General features: G+C 47.2%; 1 protein-coding gene across 1 annotated transcript in view; it reads left to right on the top strand.

Moving 5' to 3' along the window:
• Positions 1-14,403, top strand: part of SPECC1 (sperm antigen with calponin homology and coiled-coil domains 1) — a 245,943-nt gene extending 231,540 nt beyond the window's left edge. Inside the window, 2 exon segments of the mRNA XM_030861333.2 lie at positions 3,196-3,255; positions 11,273-14,403. Of these exon segments, the coding sequence (XP_030717193.2) occupies positions 3,196-3,255; positions 11,273-11,362 (150 nt within the window). The 3' untranslated portion in view covers positions 11,363-14,403.
• Positions 14,404-17,657: the final 3,254 nt, after the last annotated feature.

Below are 17,657 nucleotides of genomic sequence, written 5' to 3'. Positions count from 1 at the left end.
CTCCCCTCTGGCCTCCCCACAGTGGCCGTGACGGTGTTCTAATGAGAGAGTTAGGATCGAGATGCTTCATCACTAATGTCCTGCTGCCACCAAAACCAATAAAAGTCATTTTCATGCACCGGAAACCACCTCTCCCTGTAATGGTCCATGTCATACCATATGCAATTTCAGAGTGTTTTCCGACAAGTTTTCGACTATTTCTTCTTTGTTCAATTTCTGCTTAGAAAACACTAGCAGCTTCATTATCAGGATAAAGGGTCTTGGGGGCGGGGGGGGGGGAATTCTGTATAAAACCTGAGGTTTAGAAATGCCTTTTCCTTAGACCTTACTGGTAATCAAAGAATACAAGTTAAAACAAAGTATTATTCTTAGCCTGTCACATTTGGCAGAGACTTTTGAAAATCGTAACATTCTGTGCAAGTAAAGGTGGGAGAAAAGGGGCCCTTACACGCTGTTGCTGGAACTGAAAACTGTGTTAACATTTACAAAGCTGTTGGGCACTGCATACCAAACACCGTAAAAGAATGTTTGTCTCTTAACGTCTGGAGTAATGGGAGCCTAAAAACCATTGGCTTACAGACCCCTAAAGTTTCCGCTCAGTCCATCCCCATTAATTACCTTTAATATGGAGGAAGGGGGCCGGCGGCTTGGGCAAGACGACCACAGGTCAACGGCTTTCCAAGGCCCCGACCACAGACCAGAAGAAAAGAGTTTTGCCGTGTTCTAGTGTTTCCCGTGACCTGGTACCTAGTACAGAGAGTTTGCCTCAGTATCCAGCGGACCCCTTAATCTTCAGGCACCAGATGTGCCGGAAAGGACGGAAAGGGGAAGTGGGGAGATGTATAAAATTCTGTAGAAAATCTCAATGCATAAAATTACAAAATTCTGCTGAGCAACAGAAAACGTGAATACATAGGGAAACATTCGTCTCTCAATTAGACTTACTTTACCAATTTAATTAAAGTTTCGTATAATCTGAATGACTTCAGATGAATTACGGGAGGAGGTGTGACCAAATGATTCTTAAGTTCATCCAGGTGAAGAAGCATCAGAGAACAGCCAGAAAGGGTCTCAAAACAGGAACAACAAACGAGGGCTAAGTGACGTGGAGCCTCTAGAGTTCTAGGGGAAATTATTTTCAACCTCGAGTTCTGTATCCAGCCAGATTATTAACCAAGTGAGATGGCAGAAAAGAGAACATTTCGTATATGAACGCATCCAGAAAATGTATCTCTCCCACAGCCTTTCTTTAAGAGGGAAACTAAGAATGTGCTCTAGTAGAATGTGGTTCTCAGGGGAATTCCCTAGCGGTCCAGTGGTTAGGACTCTGAGCTTTCACTGCGGAGGGTGTGGGTTCAATCCCTGCTCGGAGAACTAATATCCCGCAAGCTGCAGGGCGCAGCCATAGATAGATAGATAGATAAAAAAATTTTTTAAAAAGAACAGGGGTTTTATCCAAAAACTGACATGAGGTTTGTGGACAAAAAGTGTCACCTGCCATATCAGTAAACAAAGGACGTTGAGGCCATCAAGCCCTCAGCCACTGCCCCCGCCCCGACCATGTAACCTGCGAGGATCCAGGATGGAGGAAAAAAGCAGGATACGGGCCCTAGATAGTTAAGGTGCATTTCAGAGAAACGATTTCAGTGAGCCCAGACTCTTGCATCTTCCCATGCATAGAAGAGTGCTAAACTCACTAGCTTGAGAAGTTTGTTTTGTTCTTTAATTAGCAGAAATCTTTTGATATTCAACTACCTGGTTTGTTTTTGCAAAATTCCTATGTATTCTGGCTTCTCCCTGACCTATTCGGAACAATGCCTTCAGAGCTATCTGAGAGCCTGTCTCCCAGGCTTAAGTCCTTAGTACGTCCACCAAATAAAACATAATTCTCCACTTTTAGTTTGTGCTTTTTTTTTTTTTTTTTTTGGTCAGTCGACAGGTTCTGGAGGACTCCAGGGCTGAAGGGTTTCATAGGATAATGATACGATTAAGAGCTTGGGGGTCTAATAAAGGGGGGCAATGAGAGAACAGAACATATTAGAACAGAAAGTCAGTTTGGTACAAAGAGAATATCATGGATTGTAAGCCATAGTCAGAAAGATAAGAAACCAGAAGATGAGAGGAGGCACCGTTCTTCTCCCAGCAAGAAAAATCCCAACAAGCAGAACTGAAAACAAACGGACTTGAGGACAGTCAAGGTCCAGGTCTGCAGCACACTGAAACGTGGTGTGGATTTGAGCCATTGGTCGAGTTACAAAGAAAAAAATCATTTGGAAGAAATGTTTTGAGGGGCACAGCATCACGACTGTGGAACTGGGGAGAGGAATCTGATCGCAGCTGCTGTGTAAACACCGCTTACTGTGTTCAGCCTTCAGAGTCGTTCTGTTAAGAGGGTGCTGAACACTTAAGTGTGGTTGAAGAAAAGGAGGCAAATTCTATCAGGTTTTAACAGTTTAAAACTTGACAAGGTGGATGAAAGGCAAGGGGACGTCTTCCTTGTCATCCAAAGTGGAGTTGGGAACTGCTGTCTGCAATTGATGGGACGAGAAATGGAGGTTTCAGGAAAATGGTCCAAGTCACAGACATAACTAACACAGGCACAAACGTGAGCTATGTGAGTATAATGCAGGGAGGAGAGAGGCACCTAAGTCCTCATTTATCTTGGGAAGAAGTTAGAAGGCAATGCCTCTGTTTCGGAAGTCAAGCAATGGTGGTGTGAGCAGTTACAGAGATATGGAGGAGATCACCAGAATTAAAGAGAGAAACAAAAAGGTCTTCTCCCGAGGACCAGGATTGAGGGAAGCAACAGTTTTTCATATGACTGAGTTTAACGATGTGCACATATTCCTTTGATAATTTTTTTGGTATAACACCATGATTAAACAACTTGATACCCCACGTAATGTGTATGTCGTAAATCTTGACAAAGCAAAAAAATACATAAATAACCGAATTAACAAAAATGTATCTTTGATGGTCAGGAATCAATCAATAATGTCATTTTTAGTGACAACGGTAACCTGTTAATCTTTTTTTCCCCGTAAACTAAGATCATCGGTTGCATACTTGACTTCAAAACTTAAGTGTTTTATAAACAGTAGGTAATCTTTATAGGAATGTCAGTTGGTGTTTTTTCCTAGCAAAAACTATATATTTTTAGTTGATAATTTCATTGTCTTTGTCTTTTTAACCTAGAAAAGAAATCTCTTGTTGGCATTTGAAGCAGCTGAAAGTGTAGGCATCAAACCCAGCCTGGTAAGTATCCTCCTTCGTGTCCTTGTGATACTTTGTTCTAATCATATGAGGAAGAACTTTATACCATCTACTAAATAATTTTTACACAACAGTGAAATCCATCTGCTGAAGATATGTTACTCATGATTCCTAATGAAAATTATCCAGTTGGTCTGACCACATGTGATTTAGAGTGTTTTCAGTGAAGATTTCACTGTGGATAAATTTCAGTTCTAGACTGAATTATCATTAAAACCCTCTTGTTCAAGGCACCTAGAAATCTGAATAAAATGTAATTTTAAAAATATTAGGGCTTCCCTGGTGGCGCAGTGGTTGAGAGTCCACCTGCCGATGCAGGGGACACAGGTTCGTGCCCCAGTCCAGGAAGATCCCACATGCTGCGAAGCGGCTGGGCCCGTGAGCCATGGCCACTGAGCCTGCACGTCCGGAGCCTGTGCTCTGCAACGGGAGAGGCCACAACAGTGAGAGGCCCGCGTACCGCAAAAAAAAAAAAAAAAAAAAAATCAATACATAGCTGATCTCTGAAGAAAGACGGGGAAATAACCAGATGCTGGAAATTAAAAGAGGTGTGAAGACCAGAGCCCTGAGGCATGTGCTGGGACTCTGGCCACCCCCAGGGTTGGGGCTGGGGTGGTGGAGGGAGCTCGTAATGAGCGGGCATCTGATGGGTATAGGCTGTGGTTCTTGCCCATGCAGGGGCAAGAGACAAGGCCCTGAGCTCCTGTAAACAGTGCATTAGTCCTGAGACCCCTGCACAAAACCAAGGCTCACAAATGCTACTCTTACTGACGGGGAAATAAAAATCTCCACCTTCCAGTCCAGGGAGGTGATAAGGAAGCTTGGTCTCCTCCTGGGATTTTTTGGTGGCCAGAAAAGGAAAATCTCCTGTAAGGAAAGAAAACTGGGCCAGATGAGGTTTGGAGTCCAAATTTATAATATCTACTGCAAGCATTCCCCAGTTTATACTGTCTCTGCTGTAGGAGGCTCCTGGGCCCGTAGCACAGAGGCTGCTGAAAATACACTCACAATCCAGAATTACAAAGCGCTCAAGAAAATGATCTACTTGACAACAAGGACCTACTGTATAGCACAGGGAACTCTACTCAAGATTCTGTGATAACCCATGTGAGAAAAGAATCTGAAAAATAATATATGTATATATGTGTAACTGAATCACTTTGCTGTACACCTGAAAGTAACACAACACTGTAAATCAGCTGTGCTCCAATAAAATTTTAAAAAAGAAATCGATCTACTTGAGCTAGTCAGCAGGCACCACCACCAAGAGGATCATCTACCAGAACTTGAGATAATAAAACAGGAAGAGAGAGACCTCAAAAGACTGTGTTTAAACATATTAAAATCATAAGGGAAGAACACAGTACTATAAAAAAAAAAGACTTGGAGAAGAATCAAGTAAAACTTGTAGAAATTAAAATTTGGAATTAAAAATACCAGTTACCAGTTGGGCTGAAAACTGATTGGATACAGCAGAAGAGAGAACTACTGAACTGGAAACTAGATCTAAGGAAATTACCCAGAACATAAAACAGGGACATTTAAAAATGGAAAATGTAGTAGAGGGGTTTTATTAGTTAATAGGTTTTTCAACTTCAAGAAATGGAAAACCCAACTAACAGTTGCTTCAACCATAAAGATATATATATGTGTGTGTGTATATATATGTGTATGTGTGTGTGTGTGTATATATATATATATATATTTAGTTTCAGGAATGGTTCACTGCTCAATGTTATAATCAAGGACCCCAGAGTGTCTCTTCTCTTCACTCCACCATCTTTAATCTGTTGGTTCTTTGCCCTCATACTTGTTTCTCTGTGGTTGAACATGACTACCAAGCTCCAGACATCACTCCTGTCTGCAGGGCAGGAAGGAGGGAGAAGGGAGAGGAGCAAGTGCCTAACATCTTCCCCCTTTGATAAGGAAACCAAAAGCCTTCCCAGTGTCCCTCCAGCTCATTGGTAGTACTCTGTTATGTGGACACACCAGCTGCAAGGGAGTTTGAGAAAGTAAGCATATAACATTTCTCATTCTCTAAATTTAGCGGGAAGCCTTTCAAGGGAGAGAGAGGTTGGGAACATCTGATAGTGTCTGTCACAGAGCTTAAGAGGCATGGAAGATAAAGTCAGACCGTGTCTAAGTCCCACGTCCAGTGGGAATTCCAGAAGAAGAGGAAAGAAAAAGTGAAGAGAGATAATATTTGAAGCAGTGGTGCCTGAAATTTTTCCAGAATGATGAAAGACCACAGATTCTTAATGAATCTCAAACAGGATGAATAATACAAAATAACCATCCAGACACATCATAACATAACTGCAAAAAAAGCAAAGACGTATAATCTACAAATTATTTCTACGAACCAATAATAATAATTTAAAAAAACCTAGTAGAAAATTATCAAAGTCTGGAACAGACAACTCACAAATGGCCAGTAAACATTTAAAAAGATGTTCAATCTTACTAGCGATTAGGAAAATCTCAGTTGAAGTAACAGTGAGACATACTTGTGTAACCTCAGAGGATGAAATGACAAAGGGAAAGGACAGCTATCAGGAATTTTAGTACTGTGACAGTGTACGCCAAAGTGTTTGAAACAGAACGGGCAGTTTTCTAAAAAAAATATGTAAATACGTTCCTTCAAATAGCAAATGTAGGGCTTCCCTGGTGGCGCAGTGGTTGAGAGTCAGCTTGCCGATGCAGGGGACGTGGGTTCGTGCCCTGGTCCGGGAAGATCCCATATGCCGCAGAGTGGCTGGGCCTGTGAGCCATGGCCGCTGAGCCTGCGCGTCCGGAGCCTGTGCTCCGCAACGGGAGAGGCCACAACAGTGAGAGGCCCGCGTACTGCAAAAAAAAAAAAAAAAAAAAAAAAAATGTAAATGTAAATATTTCTCCAAAACTTAGAAAGAAGTAGAACTTTAACCAAGTGAAATTCATTGTTTTAAATATAGTCACACACACACGAACAAAAAATTCCCAGTAAGCCCAAATTCCACTGAACCTTTAAGAAACAGGTGTCCCTATTGTGTAAATACACGTCTAGAGAATCTAAAAAGGAGTGAGGGGACTTAATGTCTGGCCAAGACGGCGTAGCAGAAACCTGATTTATCTTCTGAAACACTAAACAGCTAACAAGTGACCACAGATAATTTACATAAGGAATCAAAGACACCATGAGAACTTGTTAGAAGATGATATTATACACAGAATACGGTTTTCTTTGTGGTGTTACAGTTAATATTTGCTTTTTAAATTTAACATTTTTTCCTCTTTTTCATCTCACGTACTACTGTAGTGAAAGCTGGGGAGCAAATGAGATCATCTTGTTGAACTAACAGTCAGAGGCAGCAGTTTCATTTGTAGAGATGTCTCTGAGGAGCTACTGACAAACGTCATGATGAATCTCAAAACCATTTAGGAATGTTTGTGAGCAATTTAACCCGTTTATGCCATCAAAAAAATAGAAGCTTCCTACATTATTAAATTTGCTTTACAGTATCGTGAGATGGATTGAAAAATAACATATTTAATTACACATGACATTTTAAAAATACACCCAATCAGAACTGACAGCAGTAATAATCCCAAGTCCTTGGTCAAGTTCTGTTATTAGATTAGTCAGGAAAAAAATTCCCTTATATGTGTATATTCTAGCAAATATAGGTTTCTGGGTTTACCATTGTTAGCAAGGATGAGATTTTTTACAAGTGAAAACCCTACAGTGTTCCCGAAATTTTAGAATGCATTCCTTCCCAGCCACGGTGTAATATAGAAGTTTAACACGCCACATCACAGGTGGAACAACTCCTCACAGGAAGAATAGGAGAGAGAATATGTGTGCTACTGTTGCCACTGCCGTAAAAGCAGCCAGCATGTGTGCCCTCCGAGGGTTGATGTGTTCGTACCTGCTGAGGTGGGCACGCCTGCACTAGGTCATACGGTCTGTGAGGGTGCTGCTTGCTGGGTGAGCCGGTGTGTCCACCAGAACGGTCACTCCTCACACAGCCTAAGGTCCTCAGGTCCCCTGGGAAGGGAGGTCATTACAACTCAGGATTTTACGGGGATATCAGAATGATTCCTTAGGCATAACTGGGCCTGATCTGTAGCATAAACTTTATAGAGGCTATTTAGACAATTAATTCACTTACTGTGTGCATGTTTACTCTGTGCCGGGCATTGTCCGTGTCATTGGCCCTCTCAAAAGCCCTGCGACGTAGATGCTCCTTGTGGGTGGGACACTGAGACAGTGCGGTTCCATGAAAGGGCACGTGGCCAGTGAGTAGCAAAGACAAGGGTCAAGGAGCCCAGCTGTCTCCAGAGCCCACGTCTCACCCCTCCATGACCCTGCCTCTGGGCAGCCCTGCCCACCTGGGCTCTGAAAGCACAATTTATTCATAGTCTGTGGAGCACGTGTGTGTGATATTGTAATTTCTCTGATGATAGAGCTTATCTCCATCCCCACCAAGACCCCTGAGGACAAGAAGCCCTATCGTTTTTCTTTTTATCAATTATTTTTATTGTGGTAGAATACGCATAACATGCCCCAAGTGTCTGCCCCTTGACCAGCACCACTCTGCCTTGATCAGTAGAGCTTTAGAAATTGTGACATCAAGTCCCCCAGCTTTATTCTTCTCTTCAGAATTGTTTTGGCTATTCCGGTACCTTTGCCTTTGTAAATTTTAGAATCAGTTTGTCGCTATCTACCCCCAAAAACAGCTTGCTGGGATTTTGATTGGGGTTGCATTCAGATGGGAGGAATCGCCATTTTAACAGTACTCCGTCTCCAAGCTATGAACCTAGAACATCTCTCCATTTATTTAGAGCTTCTTGATTTCTTTCATCAGTATGTTGTAACTTTCTGCATGTGGTGTTTTATAGTTTTCTGCATGTAGATGTTTTTGGGTGCCATTTTAAATGGTTGGGTTTTTTTTTTTTCTTTTTTTTCATATGCCGTTGTTCATTGCTGGCATGTAGGAAAGTTGTTGATTTTGTGTCCTGAGACTTGGCTAAACTTGCGTATTAGTTCCAAGAGGTTTTTCTGGTAGACTCTTTGGAGTTTTCTGCATAGACAGTGATGTCATCGGCAAATAAAGACAGTTTAGTTCTTTCTAATCTGTATTTGTTTCTCTTTCTTGCCTTATGCACTGGCTAGAACTTCCAGTACAGTGCTGACTAGGAGAGGTGAGAGAAGGCATCCTCACCTTGTTCTTTTTTGCTGATCTTAGCGGGGAAGTGCTCAGTTTCTCACTATTAAGTATGATGTCAGCCCTTGGGTTTTGTATATGTTCTTCATTAGGTAAAAGAAATACCCTTCTATTTCTGGTATTTTGAGAACCTTTATTATGAATAGTTATTGAATTTTGTGTAATGCTTTTTCTGCATCTATTGATATGACCATATGGTTTTTCTTATTAGTCTGTTAGTATAAATAACATTGATTGATTTATGGGTGTTGAAGCAGCCTTGCTTTCCGGAGATGAACCCCACTTGATCATGATTCAATTGATAATATTTATTAAGGATTATCGTGTCTATGTTCAAGTGAGAACCTGGTAGTTGTTTTTTGTAATGTCTTTGTCTGGTTTTGGTATTAGTATTGGCGCTGGTTTCACAGAGTGAGTGAGGAGGTGTTCCCTCCTCTTCTGTTTCCTGGAAGAGATTGTGTAGAATTGGTATTATTTCTTCCTGAACTGTTTGGAAGAATTAACCAGTGAAGCCATCTGGGCCTGGTGTTTTCTTTTTGGGGAAGGTTTTAAGTTACTAAATCAAACAAGTGTCATGCACTAGCAGATTTTTATTGATGCGGCGTACCCTCTCTTCTCCTGAAGAGTGCTAAATGATTTCTTCAAACACGTTCAGATGTCACGTTAACCATGTACCAAAATACTTTAAAATTTAATTATTGTTAGGTTCAGGCCTATCGGATACTCTGAGTAAAACAGTGAATATTGATCAGACTTCCGAATCCTCTCTAAGCAGGAAGACGCGTCCTTGCCCCCCTTGGAGGGAGGTTTGCCGTCCCTCCAGCATCTCTGGAAAACACTTGGTTTTCCTTTTCAAATTGTTCTAGGTACATCTGTGCGGAATGTTCCACACATTTCTTTTCCACCCTTTCCCGTGACCAATGCTGTGCTGATTTCTTCGCACGACCAGGGAGCAAAGTCAGTAAAATATATTCAGATGTTGAAACAGAAGCTAAATGGCTGGTTCCAGGCCTCAGCCCGTTCTGACCCCGCCCAGGAGCAGATGTGCTAAGGTCAGCCTGCTTTTCCACTGCATCTCTGCTTCTGGCTTTACGCCGGGACCTTCCCTAGTGTGCTCCTGTGACCACAGAAGAATCCAGGTTCAGCCCCAAAGTGAATGATTAAATACGTTCAGCACCATGGATTTCAGGAAGGCCTGGCCACGCAGTAGACGGAGTGCCGTCCTGCCTGCCGCCACTCCCGGCCTCTGCCTCTGCCTGCTTGTTGCCAACGAAATGAGGGGGAAACAACAATGAAACATGGAATGGTGACCCTTCATTCTGGTAAAACAGCTTTCAATCAGTTCAGGACTTTTGTGGCACAAATCCGACAGAAGGAAGCAGCACCGCACAGAGGAGATGCTCGCTGCGAAGTCTGTGGTGAAGGAGGGACCACGGTCACAGGCCGTGCACCGAGAGGACAGTGCACATCCGCTAAAACGACACAGCACAGTTGTGCGGGAAATTGTGTATGAAAAGTGTCAAAGCACGGGGCACACAGTGACGGAGCGTGTGGGACACAGGTGTGCGTTCAGAGGTAGCTTGGAGAGGTGGGAATCCTTTTACAATAATGGAATCGCGGTGACTCTTTTCAAAACTTTTGTTTTATTGAAGTCTAGTTGATTTACAATGTGTGAATTTCTGCTGTACAACAAAGTGATTCCGTTATATACATATGTACATCTTTTTCATATTCTTTTCCATGATGGTTTATCACAGGATATTGAGTATGGTTCCGTGTGCTCTACAGTAGGACCTTATATCCATTCTATATATAATAGTTTGCATCTGCTAATCCCAACCCCCTCCTCCTTGGCAACCACAAGTCTGTTCTCTGTCTGTGAGTCCGTTTCTATTTTCTATATAGATTCATTTGTGTCATATTTTAGATGTTGGGGGTAGGAGTTTATTAATTAATTTATTTATTTTTGCTGTGTTGGTTCTTCGTTTCTGTGCGAGGGCTTTCTCTAGTTGTGGCAAACAGGGGCCACTCTTCACCGCAGTGCGCGGGCCTCTCACTATCGCGGCCTCTCTTGTTGCGGAGCACAGGCTCCAGGCGCGCAGGCTCAGTAGTTGTGGCTCACGGGCCTAGTTGCTCCGCGGCATGTGGGATCCTCCCAGACCAGGGCTCGAACCCGTGTCCCCTGCATTAGCAGGCAGATTCTCAACCACTGCACCACCAGGGAAGCCCTGTGTCATATTTTAGGTTCCACGTGTAAGTGATATCATATGGTATTTGTCTTTCTCTGTCTGACTCACTTCACGTAGTATGGTAATCTCTGGCTGCATCCATGTTGCTACCAGTGGCATTATTTCATTCTTTTTTATGGCCGAGTAGTCTTCCATCATATATATGTACCGCATCTTCTTTGTCCGTTCCTCTGTTGATGAACATTTAGGTTGTGTCCATGTCTTGGCTGTTGTGAACAGTGCTGCAGTGAACATTGGGGTGCATGGGTCTTTCCGAATTATGGTTTTGTCCAGACATATGCCCAGGAGTGGGATTGCTGGACCATAGGGCAATTCTTATTTTTAGTTCAAAACTTCTGTTAATGTTCACTGTCATGTTGTTAAAAGATGGGAGAGGCGGGAGGTCAAGTCTAATGTTTCCTAAAAGGGACAGCATCTCTTGAACAAACGGGAAGGAAAAGCTTTTCTTTTCACTAAGCACCTTTAGCACCGGCTGGGTGTTGCCTGTACCCGCCGGCTGCATGGGAAGGCTTTGTGGCCCCCTGTGACCTCTGCCCTCTCCCGCAGGAGCTCAGTGAGATGCTGCACACAGACCGGCCCGACTGGCAGAGCGTGATGCAGTACGTGGCCCAGATCTACAAGTACTTCGAGACGTAAGTCTGGAGGCAGAGCTTGCTGCTCGTCCCTGCTCCGTCCACCGCCCAGCTCGCCCAGGACCAGCACACACACAAGAAACAGCCAGGTCCACCACGCCCACCTTGAACGCCGACGCACGCGGCCCGGGAGTGGGGGGGCCACGCTCTCTTGGGCCCCCCTTCTCCGCGGGAGCCCAGCGGTGTGTTCACTGGAGCTGCCCCGAATCTCACGACAAACAGCACTTCCAAACCCCACCGTCTCTACTACAGATGCTGGCTTCTGCCTCTATAAAAACTCTCCACTTGACACCTCCCAGACCCCTCCAAAAGAAAAATGCCCAACAAAACACAAAAAGAGAAAGTTTACTCTCAAGCAACCCTGCAACACGTGAGCGCCCTGCGTCCTGGGGAAAAGACTTGCGTCCTCAGTAAGGACTTCACCACCTTTAGGTCTCCTGTCCCTTATTTGATTCTTTGGGTGGAAGATTAAACTTGAGATGTAAAGGAGCCCCTGGGTAGTTTGCTAGGTGTCCCTGGGAGGACAGGAGGATGTGTGTCTGGGACGCAGTCACACCAGGACACCGTGCTCAGCGGCGGCGGACGGGAAGCCTCCGTGACTGTCACCTGCTCCAAGTGTCCTGCACGTATTCACGCCCCATCCACACCCACACGTTTGCCCCGCACGGAACCTGACAAAGTCGCTCAGACAGAAGGCACTGGCCTGTGCCGGCCGGGGTCCTCATGCTTTTGCACAAACAGTTGGAGGACGTGTATTTCTTGGGATGCTGGGCAGACGGCGATGTACAGTATTCCAACTCTGGCTGTGGTTTTAACCCTTCCCCAGGCCGCCTACATTTGCACGGCAAAGGAGGCCCTGGGGGCAGGCAGAGCCGGCTGGGGTACAACTGAAGGAGGCAACTCAGTTTCCCTAGAGCCTGCAGTCACCCTAAGCGGCAGCAGAGCCCTCTCCAGAGCCGCCCTCCGCCTGGGAGGTGCAGGTGCAGGTAATCACCTGGGCAAATAAATGTACCTTACGTAGCAAATGAGGTTCACCCCGGCCCGGGGGATCCCACAGCTGCTTACATCAGCGCCCGTCGACCAGGGTCCTTCCCACGGCCCCAGAGCCCAGGGCAGCTGGCGCAGTACTCCCTGCAGGCTGGTAGGAGCCCTTGTTCGTAGCCGGGGCCCTATCGGTCCCTGTCCTGGGGGCGGCTGAGCTCGACCCTCCCTCCTGGCCGCCTTGGAAGAGGCATCCGGGTCCCACACGGCGCCCGTGCCTCCACCTCAAGCTGCCGAGGCCGCTGGCTGGGGTCCTTCTGCAGGGGGCTCGTTGATAACACTCCTCACTGCCCCAGCGTGGAGTCAGAGTACTGGGAAGGGGACCAGGGTTGCGTTCTGTATATTTTCAAAGTCCCCGAGAAGCGCTGAAAGGAGAGAGTCTGGTGACGGTGGCCGTGACGATTTGTCTTCACGTGGAAGCTGGAGGTACCACCCGGACAGGTGTAGCTCTCACCTTCCTGAGGGGCGGCCCGCTGAAAGATACTCCCGGTGTCTCCTCGTCCCCCGACCCTGCCTTGCTTGCTTCCCCAGGAGTGCGGTTGGGACGTTGCTGGTTGTGTGCAGCCTGGGGTCACCGTGAGGCTCCGTGTGGGAGGGGCCGCTGATGCCTCAGCGCGCCTGGAGGGGCCTGGGCGCTGCGGTGTCCTGTCTTCAGTGATCACTGAGGGGGATTCGGAATCAGCACGGAGCCTCTGCGGTGGAGGTGTTGCTGTTTCCCCTCCCCCCATGCTGGAGCTGCTGCTGCCTTTAGGCTAAAAAGAGGAGAGGAGGCCACGTGCAATTTGTTTTTATAACGGAAAGAGGTTGCCTGACTGCTTTGCAGCAAGAGCACCCTTAGGGCACAGGGCACCTGTGTCCTGCCCGCAGGGACAAGGGTGGCGTTGGGGCAGGTCTGGCTCTGCGGGGCCCGGGGGTGCCGGCTCAGGCCTGTCAGCACTGCAGGGTCGGGGCGGGGGGCAGGGGGCCGCCGCGTAGGTCAGGTTTTAACTGGGGAGCTCGGAGCACAAGGTGAGTGTGGAAAACTTGAGAACACACGGTGGTTACTGTCAGCAAACCGCATCGTCCCCAGTTTTCTGTCCTGAGGTTTTCAGAGGTCACAGTACCCGTGTTACTTCCCGTCTTCCTTCAGCCAGTACTTCGTCACTTAAAATTATTTGGTGGTTCTGCAGATCCTTTTTCCAAAAAATGTATTATTTTTATACACAAGATAGATGCAGAATGCAAGACCCCCCCAAGAGTGGAGGAGTTTTGTTGTGTTTTGTATTTTTAAAGACATGAAGAGAAGCCCATGGTTCTTTGCGTTGAGTTGTTTCACAGCTGATGGTGGCACGGGCCCTGCCCACCGGGCGCGGTGTCTGGGCAACCAGGCAAATTCACCCACCTCCCATTCTGTCCCTCGTCACTTCAGAAACAAGACGGCCTTGGTTTCCCTTCTTCACCCAGCTGTTGTTTTATAGCTTTTGTTGATTCCACCCAGAGGATCCTGAGCGGCTCACACCTGGCGTCACGGTCCCCAGACCCACGGGCTGCTTTCCCAGTCGCCCCCCATGTCCCCGCTGAGGGGACAGGCACCGCGCTGCCTGGGGACAGAGGTCTCGGTCGTCAGATACAAGCCCCTTTGCCAAATCCAGCCCTAGTTCTTCCCAGCCCAGAGCTCGAGGGCCGTTTGAGAGGAGCTGACCAGTGACATGTGGCAAAGGACAGGACCCAGCAACCTTTTTATAAAGGATTTTTAATATCGCGTGTGCCTGGCATCACTGCAGGTTTCACTTCTCCGACCCAGGTTAGAGTTGGGCTGAACCTGTGCTGTCCTGAGTAGCTCAGTAACTTCGACTGCATGAGTGGAATGCAGCAGTGCGTTTGTGGCCTCATTTCTGCCAAGAGCACAGACCGTGCCCAGCGCTGTCAGGACGCAACAGAGGCGTGTGTAACTGTGAACGTGGACGCGTGCGATGTATGGCTCTGTAATATTTCTAATAAATATATTTTGTTTCTGTCTGACTATGAATTTGTCCCAGTGACATTTATTGTTACTATTTTCTCAAAATGCCAGGCTTCCATTCAGTCTGTTTCCAAACTGGCATCTTCGCGTCCCTGTTCCTCACTGGGCCGTGGTCCCCACTGCAACTGCCGGGGGTCACCAGAAAGGACTGGGTCCTGATGCCCCTTGGCCCCCTCCCCTGCACGGCCCCTTGCTGTGACTGCGGTTCCCCGGGGGCCCCGCCCTCCAGGGCTGCGCGGGGTGCTGCAGAGCTGCTTGGATGTGCCCACTGAGGGTGGGGGGCAGGAGAGGTTATACCGAGATCACGGAGGCAGAGTGAACACGAACTTTAACGGACCGGGGATGCTGGTGTGTGCTGACACCAGGACGCTGAGCGAGCGATTCGTCAGGTGACGTGTGGCCTTCGGGCACCACTCGGAGGCCATCCTTCATGGTGCCTTTGGGGACCAGCCCTGCCCACAGGAGAGGACAGAGGAGAAGCCTCTCCACCTCCCCCTCCTCCCACGGAGGCCCCACGCGCTGGCCTTTCCCTCCTAGGGGACTTGGTCTTCCCAGGACAGCACAGCCTGGGATGAGGGTGTGACAGGCCCGGGGCCAGGACGGTGGCCGCCAGCCACTTCCTCTGGGCTGTCAGTTGCCACGTGATGCTGCACCCAGAAGATACCAGGCTCCCCATGTGATGACCCAAAGCCGTGTCAGCGGCTCAGCCCGCATATGTGCGTGCGCGCCCACACACACGGACGCGTGGACGTTTGGTGGATGGCCAGTGCGTCAGCCATTGCCAGTCATCCCTCCGTGGCTTGGGGTCCAGCGGGGAGGTTCCTGGTCTGTGGGCCTGGGCCCCTCTCTGGACGAAGCACAGCCCGCGTGTGCTGAGTCTGCTCCCGGTGGGGCTGACCCGCAGCCCGTGCTCCTGGTGGTGTCTCGTGACTCAGCCCGAGTGGCTCTGAGCTGCCCGAGGGGTCTGTGGCCGTGGGGTCTTGGCCAGCGGCCAAGCACCACCACCTTCCTGCCGCAGGGCACTCAGCTCCCCAGGGCAGAGCCGCGTCTTCATTTGTTCAGATGACGAGATCGGATGTATGACAGGGCCAGGGATATTTTCAACCAGTCTGGGCTTGCAGTCCTGTAAGCCAGGGTGTTAGACCTTATCTCCTAGACCAGCTCATGCCCCTCAGGGTCTCAAGACAAGTGTGAAGCTGTGCACTATGACTTTTTTAGGGATCTTTTATTTTGAGGGCCTCAATTTTTTAGTTGAAGTCTTAAAAATGTTGAGAATTCTACATTCCCTTCACAGCATATCAGTGAGTTTCATATAAAGATGGTGACTTTTCCCCTAAGAAAATCTTTGAGTAACATCAGCATGCCGGCAAGGTTCATCACCTCATCCTAAAGCCATGTCCCGTGGTGTCGAGAGCCCACAGGCCTGCCTGCGAGTCCGGGGAGTGAGTCCAACTTCGGGGCGGCGCGAGTCCAGCTGGAGAAGCACAAAACTGGCCATAAAGGTGAGTCACAAATTGTGTAACCGCAGGCATCTGGGAATAGAAAACCAGGGAGCATGGTGGTCACCAGCCTCCTTGGAGCCCCTTTCTAGACGTTTCTGGAAAGGTTCTCCTCTGGAGCTGTTTGCACATGGCAGTGTGAGGAACCAGGCTGGATTCCAAGAACATTTGCTGGCCTTCCCATCCTCCAGGTTGAGTCAGCTTGGAACCCACCTGCGTTTCATTGTCTGTGTCCCCAGCCCATGGAGGATTCCTCCCCTACTTCAGACAATGGAAAACTGTCTCCCAGCAGAGAGCAGACTCGTGGAGCCTGGGGATTTGGCAAATCTGGATCGGACCTGGACCCAGCCATCTTCTCCCACCTGTTCACAGTCTAAAGCAGCAGGCGCTCTTCCTTAACTTGCGGCTCCAAGCTTGCTGCACAAGAGCAGAGATGTGGTGAGGTCTCTGCTGCTGTGAGTGGCTGTGGGAGATGGCACCCTCAGCAGCGGCAGCGTTGCCGCCTTTGAAAGTGAAAGTCTCTGACGATGAAACCAGAAGCCGGAAGATGCGTTTCCTGCAGTAGTGTAAATGTTGTTTTAAAGTCACAGTTGTTACTAAAATACATGTTCAGTACAGAAAATACCAAAAAGTACAAAGACAATACAAAGGGCTCTGGGCATCACATCAAAAAATGCATTACCAGAATTAACCTCCTTTTGGTATTTTATTGGTACACTTATGGATCATTTAGGATTGGGTTAACCTGTAAGGGATAGAGAGACCTGAGCAATACTATCTTAGGTAAGAAACTACTTCTCACCAAAAAGAGAAAGAAGTCCAGAGGTGGAAAGTCCAAGGCTGGTATGCTAGAGTCATCAAATCCTCAGGGACCCAGACCCCTCTCCACTCTGACATCCCCAAGGAAGTGGCATTTGTCCTCATGAGCTAAGATGGCTGCCAGAGTTCCAGTCATCACAACTGTATTCCAGGTGGCAGGATAGAGGAAGAGTGCCCTGTCCCTTTTAAGTCTTCCTAGAAGACCCATTTAACACTTTCACTTATATTTCATTGGGCAGAATTTAGTCTCGTGGCCACACCTAGCTTCACAGGAGGCCAGGAAAAGTAGTCTTTTAGGTGAATAGCAGTGAAGCTGGCTAAAAGTTAGGGAGGGGAAGAATCAACATTGTGTAGGCACCTAGAAGCTTCTGTGACAATGTATACACTTTTTCATCTTAAAGTTTAATTCTTTGAATAGGTTCAAAAACTTATTTTTACTTGGCTCAAAAATGTAAAAATTATGAAAAGATATACAGTGAAAAGTCCCTTGTCTGCTCAGTCATCCCTCCCCTCCCCTCCCTTCCTCTCCCCTACTCTCCCCTCCCCTCCCTTCCTCTCCCCATACACAATCTCACTGGTAACCGTGTTATCAGTTACTTTGTGTATCCTTCCTGAGTGTGTTATACAAGCAGGTGTGAATATCATATGCTCTCCATCTTTTTAACCTGAAAGGTGTCAGGCTAGGCACATCTTCTGCATTTTGCTTTTTGTTTTGTTTTCCCCTGATGATGTATCATGGAGACATTTTCCCGTCAATACAAAGAGAGCATTCTCACTTTTTGTTTCTGCTGTCTGGTGTTCCACTGCATGAGGGTAGCATAAATTATGTATCTGCTCCCCTGGGGAGGGGTGGGGTGGCTGGATGATGTGTCGTACAAACCAGGACCCTTCCAAGAGTGCACGTGGGGGTGTCTGTTACTAATTACACTGGAGCAGAG

Source organism: Globicephala melas, chromosome 20, assembly GCF_963455315.2.
Source record: "Globicephala melas chromosome 20, mGloMel1.2, whole genome shotgun sequence".
In the NCBI taxonomy this organism is placed as follows: domain Eukaryota; kingdom Metazoa; phylum Chordata; class Mammalia; order Artiodactyla; family Delphinidae; genus Globicephala; species Globicephala melas.
Note: the sequence above shows the minus strand (reverse complement) of the source record. Positions and strands in the feature narration are given on the sequence as shown.